This window comes from Scyliorhinus torazame, chromosome 1 (genome assembly GCF_047496885.1).
Source record: "Scyliorhinus torazame isolate Kashiwa2021f chromosome 1, sScyTor2.1, whole genome shotgun sequence".
NCBI lineage: Eukaryota > Metazoa > Chordata > Chondrichthyes > Carcharhiniformes > Scyliorhinidae > Scyliorhinus > Scyliorhinus torazame.
This window is the reverse complement of record NC_092707.1, coordinates 173,023,307-173,041,541: the sequence shown is the minus strand read 5'-3', so window position 1 is coordinate 173,041,541 and position 18,235 is coordinate 173,023,307. Positions and strand designations below refer to the sequence as shown.

Below are 18,235 nucleotides of genomic sequence, written 5' to 3'. Positions count from 1 at the left end.
CCACCACTTCTGACCATCGTGACCGGTTATATAATTTACCCAATATTATAATTAATAAACAGAAATGAAAAACTCATTTAATTTACTGTCCTTATGACTGATCGCCCATGTTGCTTGCAGTATATCTAGAAGAGTAATGTTCAATTTCTGAAGACTCCAGGACAATTCTGGAAGGTTGGCACAGGATAGATAATGCCATGATATTATGAAAAAGATAATGGAAATAGCTATGCTGGTGCAACGCTTATATCAACATCAAGAGTGACACAGTGGTTAGCACTTCTGCCTCACAGCACCTGGGACCAGAGTTCAATTCCGGCTTGGGTGACTGTCTGTACAGAGTTTGCACTTTCTCCCCATGTCTGCATGGGTTTCCTCCGGGTGCTCCGGTTTCCTCCCATGGTCCAAAGATGTGCAAGTTAGGTGGTTTGGCCATGATAAAATTGAACTGTAGGTTAAGTGGGATAATGGGGTTGGAGTGAAGGAATGGGCCTAGGTAGGTGCTCTTTCAAAGGGTCAGTGCAGACTAGGTGGGCTGAATGGTCTCCTTCTGCACTGTAGGGATTCTATGTTCTATAGTGTAGGTTAGATGGCTTTTGTTTCGGTGCAACATCGTGGGCCGAAGGGCCTGTACTGCGCTGTATTGTTCTATGTTCTATGTTCTATGGTTCTCAAACTAATCTCTCAAAGAGGCACTGCTGATGCCATCTCGTTTACTGATCTCAACAAGGCCTTTAGTAATAGGCATGATCATGTGCATAAAAGTTCTCTTCAAGCCAGTCGACACAAAAAAAAACTGGTTTATGTTGATGTGAAGATGAACATCGTGAAAATTAAAGCGGCAGGATTCCACAGGCAAAACGGGACTAAAAGGACGATAATAGGAACTAACCTGACCAGTTGCTTTCTACAATGGAATTGACAGCAAAAGCACCCACCACTCTAAAAAAATATTAATCTTTTTCAGGGTATAGTTTCACAAATGCAGTTCATTATCTTGTGTGGCCATTCTTCATATTTGAGCCGGTGTCACTTATTCAATCACAGATCGAGCATTGCATTTTTAAACAGTTCAACAGGAAATGCATTACCATCAATGTTTAACATCATTTTCCACATGGCAGGTCGGACAGACTGATGGAAACCAAACCAGACTTCTCTACCTCCACCCAGCGGGTGATAGTACCCCTCAGGTGGAGAGAAGAAAGATCGACCAACAGGAGTATACCTGGAATTAAAGAGAGGAGTTATTGATTTGATGAGTATTATTTCTGGCATATTGTAGGATATGTGGCAGGACTGAGGCCAAACAGGGGCCTTAGGGCCACATGTTTCTTCCCAAACTCTGGCAAACTGGCAAGCAAAGCTCAGACTTATGCTTATTTACTGCTGCATGCTGTTTCAACTTTGTAGATATGAATGCATGAATGCAGTTCTTAGCACCTTTGCCTCATGAAACTTAAAACGATACAAGATTTGTTAGTATCAAAAACTGAAAATAAATGCAACTTAATGGGGAATTAGAAGATCAGATTGGCCTTCACGAAATAAAATAGCGACACCAACTCATGTAATAATAATAATCTCTATTAGTGTCACAAATAGGCTTAGATTAAAATTGCAATGAAGTTACTGTGAAAATCCCCTTGTTGCCACACTACCCAGTGTTTGGGTACATTGAGGGAGAATTCAGAATGTCCAATTCACCCAACAAGCACGTCTTTCAGGACTTGTGGGAGGAAACGGGAGCACCCGGGGGAAGCCCACGCAGACAAAGGGAGAATGTGCAGACTCCACACAGACAGTGACCCAAGCCGGGAATCGAACCCGGGTCCCTGGCGCTGTGAAGCAACAATGTTAACTACTGTGCTACTATATCAGTGGTTGTAATTATCTAGCTGTCAACTATAACTAAAACTTCATATTTTTGTTCTAATATAAAATTTTCAGGCCAGATTAAAATCCCTGGTATATTAATCAAAGGGTTTTCTAAATATTGCACTCCAATTCCGAACTTGAGGATATTTAAGATTTAAGCAAAATTTGAGGTGGTTCTTAAACAAAGCTGGCTAATTTTAGTTTCTGAATGTGTATTCATGAAGAAATATTTCAAAGACCAGGGGCGAAATTCTCCGGAAACGGCGCGATGTCCTCCAACTGGCGCCCAAAACGGCGCAAATCAGTCGGGCATCGCGCCGACCCAAAGGTGCGGAAAGCTCCGCATCTTGGGGGGCTGAGCCCCAACCTTAAGGGACTGGGCCGGCGCCGGACTAATTTCCGCCCCGCCAGCTGGCGGAAAAGGCCTTTGGTGCCCCGCCAGCTGGCGCGGAAATGACATCTCCGGGCGGCACATGCGCGGGAGCGTCAGCGGCCGCTGATGGCATTCCCGCGCATGCGCAGTGGAGGGAGTCTCTTCTGCCTCCGCCATGGTGGAGACCGTGGCGAAGGCGGAAGGGAAAGAGTGCCCCCACGGCACAGGCCCGCCCGCGGATCGGTGGGCCCAGATCGCGGGCCAGGCCACCGTGGGGGCACCACCCGGGGCCAGATCGCCCCGCACCACCCCCCCAGGACCCCGGAGCCCGCTCGCACCGCCTTGTCCCGCCGGTAAGGTAGGTGGTTTAATCTACGCCGGCGGGACAGGCGTTTTAGCGGCGGGACTTCAGCCCATCCGGGCCAGAGCATCGCGCAGGGGGGGGGCGCCAACCGGCGCGGAGCGATTCCCGCCCCCGCCGAATATCCGGTGGTGGAGAATTCGGCAACCAGCGGGGGTGGGATTCACGCCAGCCCCCGCCGATTCTCTGACCCGGCGGGAGGTCGGAGAATCTCGCCCCAGAGCACTGCAGCACTTTTCTCAAACAATTTGTAAACATTCTAAAAGCTGATAATTGTGAGGCAACGCTGGAAAATGCAAATAAAAATGAACAGAAACATTCCAAACCAGTGATATCTCCCATCTATAAAGACAAGGGCGTCAGATGCATGGGAACACCACCACCTGGGAATTCCCTTCCAAGTCACACACCATCTCAACATAGATCTATATCACTGTGCCTTCACGGTCGCTGGGTCAAAATCCTAGCACTCTCTTGGTGTTCCTCCAATACATGGACTACAGGAGTTCAAAAAGGCAGCAATGGCCACATTCATGTAAGGACATAATTAAAAAAAATTAATGTAGGGCTGGAGTCAGCAGGGCATCCTCATTCACATACGCTGTTCAAGTTTCCATCTCTGGCCTAGTCTCCAACACAATGGAAATATCAGACTTACAATGCAGAGGGACCAGCTCAGTGCATGGGTCCGGCCACTGGAGAGGCAATGAATAGGCCAGCACAACCTTTTTAAAAAAAAATTTAGAATACCCAATTAATTTTTCCAATTAAGGGGCAATTTAGCGTCGCCAATCCACCTAGCTTGCACATCTTTGGGTTGAGTTGGGGCGAAAACACAGGGTGAATGTGCAAACTCCACACGGACAGTGACCCGGAGCCGGGATCGAACCTGGGACCTTGGCGCCGTGAGGCAACAGGGTTAACCCACTGCGCTGCCCTCAGGCTAGCACGACTTGATGCAACTGACCCTGTGATGAATGTGCAGTCTTTCCACATACCGAAATATAGCTGACACCTAGGACAACTGCCGACCCCTGGACCGCGACGGCAAAAACGGTGCCACAGGTGAAGGTATTCGGATACTCCAAAGGGCTAGCATGGGCGTCACGGGAAACACCACATTTTTTACGCGGAGCGGCGGCGGATTCGCCGGTTCCGTGATTGACGCACAGGTGCTGCCGCACTTAAGAGATTCTCCTCTTCCCCCGCCCCAACACACACACCGTTGCAGCCAACATGACTGGAAAGAAAGCAGCGCCGCACTTCCGTGATGCTGAGCTGGGGACCCTCCTGGACTCCGTGGAGGAGAGGCGGATAGTGCTGTACCCCGGCACAGGAGAAGTTCCTCAGGCGGTGCCACTCGCCTGGGAGGGGGGGGGGGGGGGGGTGTAGTGTAGTTGGGAGTCGCTGTCAGCAAAGTTGCCTGGACTGGCATCCACTGCAGAAAAAAACTTCACAACCTCCTCAGGGCGGCCAGGGTGAGTGGGCAGTGCTGTGCCCCTGGCACTAACCCCTTTACCCACCCCCCCCCTGCCCCATATGTCAGCCGAAATGACCGTGTGATCTGGCCACTGGTACCATCAGCCACCCAACCCCTGGGCTGCATGTGCAGGACTGTCTAACAGTGTCGTTGTTTGAGTTTGCGCCCCCCCCCCCCCCCCGCCGAGGTCGGCGGTGCGTGACAAAGTGAGAACCCCTGCCTAGTTGCGGATCCTTATGAGACATGTATGCCCTCCAACACCTCACCCCACCCTTCACCTCCACCCCTCGCACCTCAACATAGCCCGGCTGTCTTACCATACAAGAAGTCTTGTGTCTTACAGGACCTGTTGGAGATGGGGCCAGCCCATCCGGGACCCCCCCCGCCTCAGCCAGTGCCAGAGCTGGTGCCCCCCAGACGGCAGAGGATCGATGGCGAGAGCAGCCAGATTACCAGCCCTCTGTCCGAGACTCAGGAGACCCCGGAGCTCGGGTCGGAGGAGGACACTGACTTTCCATCACAGCTGTCTCCAACACTCTCCACCATCTTAGAGACTCTCACCTCGGTTGGGAACATAAGTGAAGAGATTCCTGGGACACAATCTGGTGCGCACCTCATATCGCATCCGGTACAGCAGGTGGAGGTAGGAGCAACCAAGGGGCCGGACGGTCAGAGGGCAGCCCGGCCCCAGGAACCAGCTGCCACCCAGATGGGTCCCGGGCACCTGGAACATCCAGTCCAGGTGCAGACAGAGACCCAGGGGCTACAGGAAGGGGATGACAGCCGGCTTCAAGCACCCACAGGGGCAGGTGGAGGAGTTAATCCGCTTGCAGGAGCAGGGGATAGTGCTGGTCACGCTTGCCACCCAGGCCGAAACTGCACGGGTGGCATCCGTGTGGAGGCAATGGGGGCGATGGGTGTCGGATATGGGTCAGCGTGTGCAAGGCTTGGGGCATTCTGTGCAGGCAGGGGCCGAGGCCCAGGACAGGGGTGCCCTCTCACAGGCAACCATGTGCCAGAGCCAACTGGAGATTGCAGTGGCACTCCTCAGCGTGGCCCAGTCACAGCAGGCCATTGCTGAGAGCAGCGGCGGCAATGCCCAGGTGCAGGCCGGCGTGGCGCTGACAGAGGGAGGTGATCCAGTCCCAGAGGAACATGGCCCACTCACTGGCTGATGTGGCACAGACCCTCAGGGTGGTGGCACAGTCGCGGCGTGATGTGGTGCTGTCCCAGACTGTTATGGGCCAGTCCTTGCTCCATGGCTTTGAGCGTTCAGACCCTTGTCAATACCAGAGAGGACCTCCAGGACTGGCAGCGCCAGGTGTCAGGGGGGCCTCAGGGGATGGCTCTGCTCGCACCCCCGTCCCATGGAGAAGCCTGGGGGCCACCAGGCACCCCGAGGGAAGAGCAGGTGCTGGGGGCATAACAGGATGGCATCACGCCACTTGGGACGCCCGAGGAGCAGCTGGGCCCATCCAGGCCAAGTTGCCACAGGAGACCTGTGCCAATGGGGATCCTCGTCACTGGGCAGGAGTCACATCTGTCCGCCTCCACTCCTGCTGTACCGTCTGGGGAACCACCGAGGTGTAGTGCTAGGGCCCGTAAGGCCAGAAAGTTAGACACGGGTGCAGGGCACAGTTTAGTTATAGGGGCTAGGGCACAAGCTGTATATGTTTGTTCACAATAAACATGGTCATACCGTTCAAACCTGGCTTGGTGCTCTGTCTGAGGGGTGTGGGGGTGGGGCAATTAGTGCTGGCCAGTGGAAGTGGGGGTGTGGGACGAGTGAGGGCCAGTGGGTGGACAGTGTAAGCCCCCCACCCCGACCATCCCCAGCGATTCGACAGGCCGTGTGATGGGCTGGCCAGCTCGCATGCAGGGATCACCAGGGGGAAGGTGCTACTGTGGGTATGAGTCGGACATTGTCAAACGATGTTGAGCATGGAGCTCATCGCAGAGCGGGTTGTCATCATCCTCCATCCCATGGACCAGACCCGTTGTCAATGCCGACCCAGTGCCCCCAGCTCATAGGGCCGCAGGTATATATAACGGAGGCGGTGTGCATGTGGGAGGTTTGGTGGTATGGGAGGCAAGGGTGATTTGGTGGTGTGGGAGGTGTGGTATGGTGGTGCCCGTGCCCCTGGCCAGCGAACCCCCTCCCTCCCTAGTCTGTGAAACGTGTCTTCACGAGGGCACCCCATGCGCGCTGACCCTGGCGATAGCGTTGTGCGGACTCCTGTGCCTGACCAGGCCCAATGTCCCGCTCATTGTCCCCCTTCCCCTCATCCGACGAGGCCCGCCCTTCGTCTTTATCCTCCTCCAACATATCGCCCCTCTGCTGGGCTATATTGTGGAGGACACAGCAGGCCACCACGGTGCGGGCGACCCCCGGGCCTCATACTGGAGTGCCCCTCCAGTGTGTTCCAGGCATCTGAATCACATCTTCAGGACCCCGGAGCATCTCTCGATCACACCCCTGGTCACACAATGGGCATCATTGTAGCGGGTCTCCACTTCGGCCTGTGGCCTCCATATAGGCGTCATCAGCCACGGCCGCAAAGGGTAAACCCTGTCGCCCAGCAACCGCCCCTGCAGCCGGGGAGAGGGAGTGTCTCTCGAACATGTCGGTGATCACCGAGTGCCCCAAGATGAAGGAATCATGCACACTGCCCGGGAATCGGGCACAGAGGTGCAGGATTCACATCTGATGGTCACAGACCACCTGAATGTTCATCGAGTGGCAGCCCCTGTTGGTGAACAGCGGCCCCCCATGACATGCACCCCATCGATGACCCCCTGGACCCGGGGCCTCCCAGCAACGTCAGTGAACCCCGCTGCCCGGGCATCCTGGTGGGCGCGGTCCACAGGGTACTGGATGTACCGATCCGCCTGGGCATACAGAGCTTCAGTGACAGTGCAGATGCACCTGTGAGATCCCGGGCAGGTCCCCACTCAGCGACTGGAAGGACCCTGTCATGCAAAACTTCAGCGCGCCCGTCACCATGATGGCCACCGGGTGTTCTTCCCAATACCCCTGCGGTGCCAGGTGTGCCATCATCTGGCAGATGTGTTGCACCGTCTCCCTGCCCAACCGCAGTCTCCTTCTGCATGCCCGGTCCGGAAGGTCCTCAAAGGACATGCAGTCGTGGTAAACGCGTGGCCACATCCGGCGCCTCTTTGGCATCACCTCCTCCTTGTGCTGTCAGGCGGCTGGCCATCCAGCCTGAGCAGCTTCCACCTGCCCCTCTCTAGTCCTCTCCTCTGCTGCAGCCTCCGGCCATGCTGCCACAGGGCTGCATTCAGGGCAGCGGCCATTGCCACGGCGGCCAGCTTCGCGGGTTGATGCCCAAAAGCCATAATTTTCTGCAGGGGGTAAAAGGCAAACATGTTATCATGGCGCATACACCCGTGCTCAATCAGGTAGCATGGGCTGCACGGTGGCCCCGGTTGGCATCGCGCGCCCCAACCACACATGCCCTCCACCCCCACAACACAGCCCTGTCGGTGCCCCCGGTCCTGGTGCCCATCCCTGCTGTCAGGGGCACTGCCCTCACTGGGGGCTGCTGTCGATGTGGCCCTGGGTGGTCCCCCGGTGGGTGGCTGTCGGTTGGGTGGGGTGAGGTTGAGGGTAGGGCATCCATACGGCCGTTGTCACTGCATGCACCCAGGGGCCGGGGGTGGATTGCCAGCAAGATGGCCGCCCCGGCTTCTCGGCCTGCCCCCACCCCCCCCCGCCCCCAGAAGAAAGCACAACCGGAGTCCGATCCGGAAGCCCGCAATCACCCCATGCCACTTCCCACCTTCTTTCTGCCGCCGCAGCCAGCATGCCAAGTTCAGGATTTTGTATAGCACATTCGAAACACACCGTCGGGAAACCGGCCCATCCGAGGTGCTGAGGCCCCGGAGAATCGGTCGTCAGGACCGCTAATGATATGCCTATTGTATTTTCAGGCCGTGCTGCAGGCGCCGCGATTTTGTCGTTTTTGGGGGGCCGGAGAATCCTGATTTGGCGTCAAACCGGCGTCTGCCTCGAATTCGGTGTCGGAAGCTATTCCCTGCCCGGCTAATGGAGAATCCAGCCCCAGGTCTCAATTGTACAGTGGCTTGATAAAATTTCCAGAAAAATGTCGAGTGTACCTCTAAACATACAATGTCCTCAAACTGTGTGTAAATGTACTTCTGTAGGCTGATGGGCTTGATAAAATATTAACACAGTTTACTGATAAACTATAAAAGCAACAATGTATAGTTCAAAAGAAAGAAATGAACCATTTCCTATGCTTAATTTAAGTAATTAATTTTTATTTCGTAGGCCATACACATCGGTATGAGAAAAACATGCTTATTTTAAATAGAACCATAGAAAGGTTACAGCACAGAAAGAGGTCATTCAGCCCATTATGCCTGCACCAGCTGAAATAATTAGCCACCGTCCCAATCCCACCTTCCAACACCCAGTCCGTAGCCTTGAAGAGACAGGATTCCAGGTGCAGATCCAGGTGCCTTTAAATGAGTTGAGCGTTTCTGCCTCATCCACCAATCAGGGCAGTGAATTCCACATACCTACCACTCTCTGATGATGGTGTCCTGCCATTTTTAACCCCTGCAATAGTTTCTAATAAACTATTAGAGAAAGGTTTTTCCTAATACGCTCTCGAATTCTTTTCCCAATCATCTTAAATTTCTGCCCCCTGGTAATTGACCTCTCCATTAGGGGAAAACAGGTCTTCCCTGCCACTCTATTTAGGTCTCTCATAATTTTGTACACCTCAATCAAATCACCCCCTGTTCAACGGAAAACAATCCTAGCCTGCCTAATCTTCCCTCATTGCTGCAATTTTCCAGCCCTGCCAACATTCTTGTAAATCCATGTCCTCGCACTCCAGCTGTGGCATAACCTGCATTTTATATAGTTCCAGCATTACATCCCCTCTATTGTATTCTATACCTTGTACAATAAAGAAAATCATTCAAATGCCTTCTTTACCATCTTATTTACCTATCCTCTCACTTTCAGGGACCTGTAGACATGCGCTCCAAGGTCTCTCTGTTCCTCTATCTCTCTCAATACCCTCCCATTTACTGAGTATTCCCTTTCATTGTTTGTTGTCCCAAAATGCATAACCTCACTTCTATGAAATACTTTTCACTGTACCCCGGTACACGTGACAATAAACAGATCCAATCCCATCCAATGGATTGAATTCCATTTGCCACTTTTCTTCCCACTCAAACTATTGATATCATTCTGGTGTCTACAGCTATCCTCTTCATTGTCAAGTACACAACCAATATTTGTGTCACCATTAAATTTCCCAATCATGCCTCCCAAATTTAAGTCCAAATCATTTTCTTTTTTTAATTTATTAAAACGCATTTTATTCAAACTTGTATCAAAGTAGGTTACAGCAAGTAAACACCCCGGGAAACATTCTTCCCAACAATCAACTATACAGTTTGTACAGATTTTTCTCCTTTTTCACCCCCCCCACCCCCCCCACAGCTCCTTAAACACGGTCACAAACATCCCCCACCTTTTCTCAAACTCCCTTGTTGAGCCCCTTAACTCATACTTTATCTTCTTTAACCACAGGAAGTCATACAGGTCACCCAACCAAGCCGCTACCTCCGGTGGCGATGCCGACCGCAACTCCAGCAAAATTCGTCGCCATGCAATCAGAGAGGCAAAAGCCAAGACATCGGCCTTCCTCTTCTCCATGAGCTCCGGCTTCTCTGAACCCCAAATATCGCCAAAAGGGTCCGGGTCCACTCCCTCCTCCACTATCCTGGCTAAGACCACGAACACTCCCGCCCAGAATCTTCCCACTCATCTGCTATCCCCTGAAAGAATTCACTCATTCTCGCCCGAGTCATATGCACCCTGTGCACCACCTTAAACTGTATCAGGCTCATCCTTGCACAAGAGGCCCCGTTTACCCTTCGCAGTGCCTCACTCCATACTCTCCAATTGATCTCCATTCCCAACTCTGCTTCCCATTTCTCCTTGATCTTCACCACCCGCTTGCCTCCCTGCTCCCCCAGCCACTTATATATATCCCCAATTCTTTCCTCCCCTTCCACATCTGGAAGCAGCAGTCGCTCCAGCAGGATGTGTCCCGGCAATCTATGGAACTTCTTCCAGACCTTTTGTGCAAAGTCCCTAACCTGTAGATACCTGAACTCACTACCCCATGGCAGCTCTACCCTCTCCCTTAGCTCCTCCAGACTGGCGAACCCTTCCTCCAAATAAAAATCCCTCACCTTGACCAGCCCCACTTCCCTCCACCTCCTGTATACACTATCCATCCCCCCCGGCTCAAACCCATGATTTTCGCACAGCGGCGAGTCCAAATCATTATTACATACCACACTGCGCCCTGTGGAACTTCACTGAAAATCGCTTTCCATTCACTAAGACATCTGTTGATCATTAATTTTGGTTTCCTGTCACTGAGCCAGTTCTGGATCCAACTTGCCGCGTTCCTCTGCATCCCATAGGCTTTTACTTTTCTGACCCAGCCTGCCATGTGTTATGTACGTATGTGGGACCTTATCAAATGCCTTATTAAATTCTATGTGGACCACATCCACTATACTACCCTCATCCTTGTTAAATGCTCTAAAATGCATAATGCTTTCCCCCAACTTGTATTTAAAAAAACATTAAAAAAAATATATATATATGAGTACCCAATTCATTTTTTCCAATTATGGGGCAATTTAGCGTGGCCAATCCACCTACCCTGCACATCTTTGGGTTGTGGGGGTGAAACCCACGCAAACACGGGGTGAATGTGCAAACTCCACACAGACTGTGACCCAGAGCCGGGATCGAACCTGGGACCTCGGTGCTGTGAGGCAGCAGTGCTAACCACTGCGCCACCGTGCTGCCTCTCTCCGAACTTGTATTAACTGATTTACAGAATCATAAAAACTGACTTTCAGAATCATAGAAAGGTTGCAATACAGAAGGTCATTCAACCCTTTGTGTTCATGCCGCCTTGATTGCTGCAACAGCATTCTGCTGGTCCCACTCCCACGTCCTTTTCCCATTGTCCTGCACCCTCAAGTGTTTATTTAGTTCCCTTTTCAAATCCACTATCGACTTTGCCTCCACTACACTCAGACAATGCTTTCCAAATCCTAAACTGTGGCTATATATGTGTTTTTCCTCATTTTGCCATTGGTTCTTTTACTAATCACCTTAGATCAGTGTCCTCTGATTCTTAACCCTTCCGCCAATGAGAATAGTGTCTATCTATCTACTCGGTCTAGACCTCTTATGATATTGAACACTTCTATCAGGTTTCTTCTCAAACTTTTCTTTTTGCCTTAAAGATAAAACCAAAACAAAAAAAATTTAAATCAAATATTTAAACAAATATATAAACGCATAGCCCATCTGGTAAATCAACAGGATGTTAGGTTACCTCATTGATGCCAGGTGCCTCATAGCTACATCCAGTGCTTGAACAGAGTCCAATGGAACCTGGATTCGACCACTGACGAGGGCTTCATGCAGGAGCCTCCAACTCACCACTGCCAACCATTTAATGGAAACCTTAAAAATCCGATCTTTTCCTTCACCAGGGATGGTCACCTCAAAGTCAACCTTACATTTAAAAAAAATCATTAAACCTTAATGGGAAGTTTGTTCACACTGGAACTAATTTCACAATGCAACCTAAAAATGACTGACCATCCAGATTGATTGCAACAAATTTCATGGGAATTCGACATTGAACACAGGGACCAGCAAAACAACCTTCCTGTGCCACTTGCCCTGTTTGGCAGGGGCTGGTGAAAAGAATGATGCAAACACAGCAGCTTTGCATCGATGATCTCCTCGGATTAGCTTTGATTTTAAAGAATGCACAAAATACGTGATCTTAAATAGCTTTGTACAACTGCTTACTTGTTGAACAATTAAAGTATGCAAACACATAAAATTGGCACATCATGTTATTGTGGAAGAGGGGACACCTATTTGAAAACTCTGGGTATGCTGGGATTGTGTTGTTTACACTTACAGTAGGGGGTACCATACATGACCTTCCCCAAGCGTAAAAATATTGATAGGTTAGATGATCATATATATTATTGAATCATAAAAGCCGGTGGCACAGAAAAGGTCCTCCGGCCAATTAAAAAAAAAATCTTTATTAGTGTCACAAGTAGGCTTACATTAACATTAATGAAGTTACTGTGAAAATCCCCTAGTCGCCACACTCCAGGTACACTGAAGGAGAATTCAGAACGTCCAATTCACCTAATAAGAACGTCTTTGGGGACTTGTGGGAGGAAACCGGAGCCAGAGGAAACCCAAGCAGACAAGGGGAGAGAGAGTGTGCCGATTCCGCACAGTGAGTGACCCAAGCCAGGAATCGAACCCGGGCCCATGGCGCTGTGAGGCAGCAGTGCTAACCACTGTGCCTCCCAATTGTGTCTACACCGGTCAAAAACAACCACCTAACTATCCCAATCCTATTTTCCAGCACTTAGCTCACAGCCTTGCATACCTTGACATCACAAGTGCACATCTAAATACTTCTCAACTGTTATGATGGTCTCTACCTCCACCAACCTTTCGGGCAGCGAGTTCCAGACTCCCACTACCCTGCAGGTGAAAATGTTTTTTCTCACATCCCCTCTAAACCTCCTGCCCCTTACCTTAAATCTATGCCTCTTGGTCATTGATCCCTTCACCAAGGGGGAAAGTTTCTTCCTGCCTACTCTATTTATGCCCCTCATTATTTTATGCATCACAATCATGCCCCCCCCGCCCCCCCCCCCCCTCTTCCAGTCTCCTCTGCTCCAAGGAAAACAATCCCAGTCTATCCAATTTCTCTTCATAACTAACACTTTTCAGCACAGGCAACATCCTGATAAGTCTCCTCTGCACCCTTTCAAGTGCTATCACATCCCTCCTATAATATGGATTACAGAATTGCACACAATACTCAAGCTGTGGCCTAACCAATGTTTTATACAGCTCCAGCATATCCTCCCTGCTCTTAAACTATATGCTTTGGCTAATAAAGGCAAGTATACCAGGTGCCTTCTTAACCACTTTATTCATTTGTCCTGCTACCTTACGAGATCGGTGTAGGCGCACACCAAGGTCCCTCTGATCCGCAGTGCTTCCCAGGGTCCTGCCATTTATCATGTATTCCTTTGCCTTGTTCGTCCTGCCCAAGTACATCATCTTACACTTATCCGGATTTTGTTCCATTTGCCACTGCTCAGCCCATCCTGACCAGCCCCTCTATAATCTAAGGCTATCCTCTTCACTATTTACCACACCACCAATTTTCGTTTCATCTGCGAACTTATTTTTTTTTGTACATTTAGAGTACCCAATTATTTTTCTTTTCCAATTAAGGGGCAATTTAGCGGGGCCAATCCATCTAACAGGCACATCTTTGGGTTGTGGGGGTGAAACCCACGTAGACACGGGGAGAATGCGCAAACTCCTCACGGACAATGACCCAGGACTGGGATTCAAACCCGGGTCCTCAGCGCCATTGTCCCAGTGCTAACCACTGCGCCACGTGCCACCCCACCCGCGAACTTATTAATCAACCCTCCTACATTCATGTTGAAATAATTTATCGCAACCACAAACATCAAGGGCCTCGACACTGATCCCTGCAGGACACAGGCTTCCAGTCAGAAAAACATCCTTCGACCATCACTCTCTGGTTTTTGCCACTCTGTCAATTCTGGAACCAATTTGCCAAATTTCCTTGAATCCCATGGGCGATCAGTCTCCCATGTGGGACCTTATCAAATGCCTTGCTGAAGTCCAAGTAGACTACGTCTAAAGTATTGTCCTCATCTGCATACCTGGTCACCTCTTTGAAAAATTGAATCAAGTTGTTATCTACAACAATAACCTGTGCGCCTTTCACATGAAAGAATTACTGCAGGGTTTCATCGTAGCAAAATCAGGCAAAAATTGCCTACAGACCAAAGAAGGAACCAGGATAGGAGGCTTGCTTAAAGAAGGAGCGACGCAGAGGGATATAAGGAGTTACTTCCAGAGCATAGGACATGGGCAGCTAAGGTCAATGATGGGGTGAAGGATGCAGGGAAACCATTCAAAGAATGTAGAATTCTTGGACAGTTATAGGGTTGGAGGAGGTTAGAGAGATAGGGAGGGTAAAGGACATGGAGGAATTTGACACAGGGCTGGGAATCTTAATGAAGGTATTGGTGAACTGGAAGCCAATGTAGGTCAGTAAGCTCTTGGGCAGTGAGTGAACGGGACTTGGTACAGGTTACGATAACGCAGCCCTGGCTGGGATGACTTCAAAGCTATGGAAGTTGAAGACAGAATCATAGAATTCCTACAGCGCAGAAGGAGGCCATTCGGCCCATCAGGCATGACTAACCCTCGGAAAGAGCACCCTACTAGGCCCACTCCCCCACCCTATCCCCGTAACCCCACCTGAGCTACACATCCTTGGACACTAAGGGGCAATTTAGCATGGCCAATCTTTGACTGTGGGAGGAAGCCAGAGCAGCTGGACGAAACCCACAGACAATGGGAGAATGCACAGACTCCACACAGTCACCCAAAACCGGAACTTAATCTGTGTCTCTGGCGCTGTGAGGCAGCAGTGCTAAGATGGGAGGCTGAGTGGGACAGCAATGGAATAGTCATGTCTGGCGGTAACAAAAACAGCGATGAGGGTTTCAATAGCAGATAAGCAGAGGTGGGCTGAAGATAGTTGATGGAAGTTGGCAGTCTTTTTAATAGGGGAGATGTGGAGTTAGAAGCTCAGTTCAGGCTGGAAACAATGTGAGAGGGGGATGGAATTGTTGGTGATGGAATGGAGTTTGTTGAGCGGATGGAAGACAATGGGTTCAATCTTTATACTGTTTAACTGGAGAAAACACAGAATTGAAGGAATTGTGGTTGAGGCAGAGATCGCGTTGAGAAAAGGTAATGACAAGCTACAGCTGAGAGTGTTGTCAAAATATATGTGGAAACTGAAGTAATTTTTGGCAGAAGGTCTTGTCAAGAGATAGCAATGAGAAACGGGAGGGGAGAAAAGAGAGGGAACTCCAGAGGAAATAGTGCAAGGTGGGTGGGAGGTGGAAATACAATAAGTCATGCAAGATATTCTCTGGCTACAACAGGATGGGTAAGACTAGAACCCGCTAATGATATAAATTCTGTAGTCAAGAATAGTTCAGTTGGGCTACATTACACTTTGTCACACTGAGCCATGCAAGCTCGACTATCAATGTGTTTTGATCTGTTTGACTTCACTTTTATGATGTGTTTTGGGATGTTTTCCCAAGTTAAAGACGCTGTATAAATTCAAGTTGTTGAGTTTGTCAGTCCAGCCATTGGCTATTCACTTCAGTATCAGTGGAGTTGGGGGAAGTTAACACAATTATCAGAGTTTTTACTCTTAATCACACTGCAATGCTTGTTAATAGTGTAAATGCTGTGAATAATCGGTGCAAGTGTAATCAGGTTCTACTGTGATGGTTCTTCCAATTAGTTGCTGTCCTGAGATTACACAAGGACAGCAGACGCTTGGACGAGGTAGACCCCTGCAAAACTACATCACTGCTATTCCACCTCGGTGGAGGATACATTTAGCAGAAGTTCGAAGAAAAGAACACCCAGCCACGTGTTTCAGAGTTTTTCATGGATATTAGAGCAGCAGAATGAACTCCAGCTGATTATTTTTTTCTACGCTGGAAAAACCAAAAGCGTGAACTATCTCTATATCAGCTACCTAAGTACACATGAGAAATCAAAGACAAGACTTTGTGATTTTTAAAAGCTCAAGTTCTACGAGGCAATTTTGGGACTTTATTTTCTCAAATTCAAAATAAATATTGAGTTCCCATTTGTAGGTCAAGATGAAAGACGTTATTCCCCAACAAGTGATTAGCACCATTTTCTCATACCCGATCCTGGCCAATAGGCAGTAATGTTGCTGTATAAATATTCTTTTTTCCATCATACACTGGCTTCCTGTCTCCAAAGATCTGAGGTTTGAAATGTTGAACCATGTATTCCACCACTTCCCTGCAAAATAGACATTTGAGAAAATTCAAAAAGGTCTAGGTCAATTTTAATAGTCTTTCTCTTCATTCAGCACATGCTTTTTTGAATCTCAATCCAATTTAAAAAGGCAAAATGGTCAAACTGTATTAACTGGAGGCACATTTTGGCAATGTGTGATTTTCATTTGCTATACGACTGAAAGATTTAGGGGCTACATTTAATAATAATCTTTATTGTCACAAGTAGGCTTACATTAATACTGCAATGAAGTTACTGTGAAAAAACCCCAGTCGCCACATTCCGGCACCTGTCTGGGTACACTGAGGGAGAATTCAGGGTGTCCAAGTTAGCTAACAGCACGTCTTTCAGGCCTTGTGGGAAGAAACCGGAGCACCCGGAGGAAACCCACGCAGACACGGGCAGAACATGCAGACTCCACACAGACAGTGCCCCAAGCCGGGAATTGAACCTGGGACCCCGGAGCTGTGAAGCAACAGTGCTACCCACTGTGCTACCCTGCTGCCCCTTAAGGCTGAATGTGTGTGAAGTAGACTTGTGGCTTGCAGCATGGAGGCACAGTGGCTAGCAGCGCTGCCTCACAGTGGCAGGGACCCAGGTTCGATTATGACCTTGGTTGACTGTCTGTGTGGAGTTTGCACGTTCTCCCTGGGTTTTCTCCGGGTGCTCCGGTTTCCTTCCACAAAGATGCACAAGTTAGGTGATTGGCCATGCTAAATTTCTCCCTAGTGTCCAAAAAGGATAGGTGGTGTTGCAGGGATAGGGCAGGGGAGTGGGCCTAGGTCGGGTGCTCTTTCAGAGGGTGGGTGCAGATTCGATCGGCCGAATAGTCTCCCTTCTACACTAGAGATTCTAGGATTCTAAGATCCACTGTTGCTAGAACATGTGTTCCTTATAGCACCATATATGTCATCCTAGGTATCTGTGACAAGAGAGATAACATCATACCGTAGGAAGTGGGATAATAGCAATGACTGAATAGCAATGGGGACCCTGGGTGTTTTATTGTTAATTTGAAAAGTGGCAGATTCATCTGGTACAGATTGATTTAGATACAAGAAAGTGCAAAATTATTAGTATTGCGAAGATAAATCACTTTTCCCCCAAACGTAACCACATTATTTTCTGAATTTCCTACTGTCATGAGAATGTCTCTTTAAGAAATGTTTGACTGCTCATGTTACTGCAGTGATGTCAGAGTGTGGATGGAGCTGAGCTCTGGTTCTGCTTTTTAGTTTCACTTTGAGAAAAGCTTGGGTGTGTCTGTCATTTTGGTTTCGTTTTTCAGTGTGTTGCAGCTGAAGTCAGACAAAGCAGCTGTACTGTTGATCTCTCTGCCATGAAGGACTATCTCTTAATCATTTGGTGAATTCAGAATTATAAATGTTTTCAGTATTGAATGTAAACTCTGATGTGCTTCTGTTTAAAGGTTTGTTAAGTCTTTTGGGTGTAAAAGGAGAGCATACAGATTACTTAGTGTTGTATTCTTTGGGGGTTATCTTTGAATTAATGGTTGGTAAGATATTCACTGTTTGTTGTAAAAAGGTAAACTTGAGTTCATAGAATAAACATTGTTTTGCTTTAAAAAAAACTTTTCCCTTTCTGAAATACCACACTTGTTGAGTGGGCAGTGTGCTCCCCATACCAACATTAAAAGTTGTGGGTCAGGTGAACTCCATGATACACTTTGGGGTTCTCTAAACCCTGACCCAAGACACTACACTTGTGATTTTTAGACTAAACTTTCAAATTTGATTTAAATTGGAGCTCTGTAGGGCAGCACGGTAGCACAGTTGCTTCACAGTTCCAGGGTTCCAGGTTCGATTCCCGGCTTGGGTCACTGTCTGTGCGGAGTCTGCACGTTCCCAGTGTCTGCATGGGTTTCCTCCGGGTGCTCCAGTCTCCTCCCACAGTCCAAAGATGTGCAGGTTAGGTGGATTTGCCATGCTAAATTGCAACTTAGTATCCAAAAAGGTTAGGTGGGGTTACTGGGTTCTGGGGATAGGGTGGAGGTGTGGGCTTAAGTAGGGTGCTCTTTCCAAGGGCCGGTGCAGACTCGATGGGCCGAATGGCCTCCTTCTGCACTGTAAATTC

General features: G+C 49.2%; 1 protein-coding gene across 2 annotated transcripts in view; it reads right to left on the bottom strand.

Annotated features, from left to right (window-relative positions):
* LOC140416829 (protein argonaute-1) overlaps positions 1–18,235 on the bottom strand; it is a 227,517-nt gene that overhangs the window by 147,252 nt on the left and 62,030 nt on the right. For both annotated transcript variants that reach the window (XM_072501154.1, XM_072501155.1), the window contains exons 3-5: positions 16,024–16,144; positions 11,523–11,704; positions 1,092–1,228 (exon numbers count right to left, since the gene is read on the bottom strand). In XM_072501154.1, the coding sequence (XP_072357255.1) occupies positions 1,092–1,228; positions 11,523–11,704; positions 16,024–16,144 (440 nt within the window). The remainder of the gene's footprint in view (positions 1–1,091; positions 1,229–11,522; positions 11,705–16,023; positions 16,145–18,235) is intronic.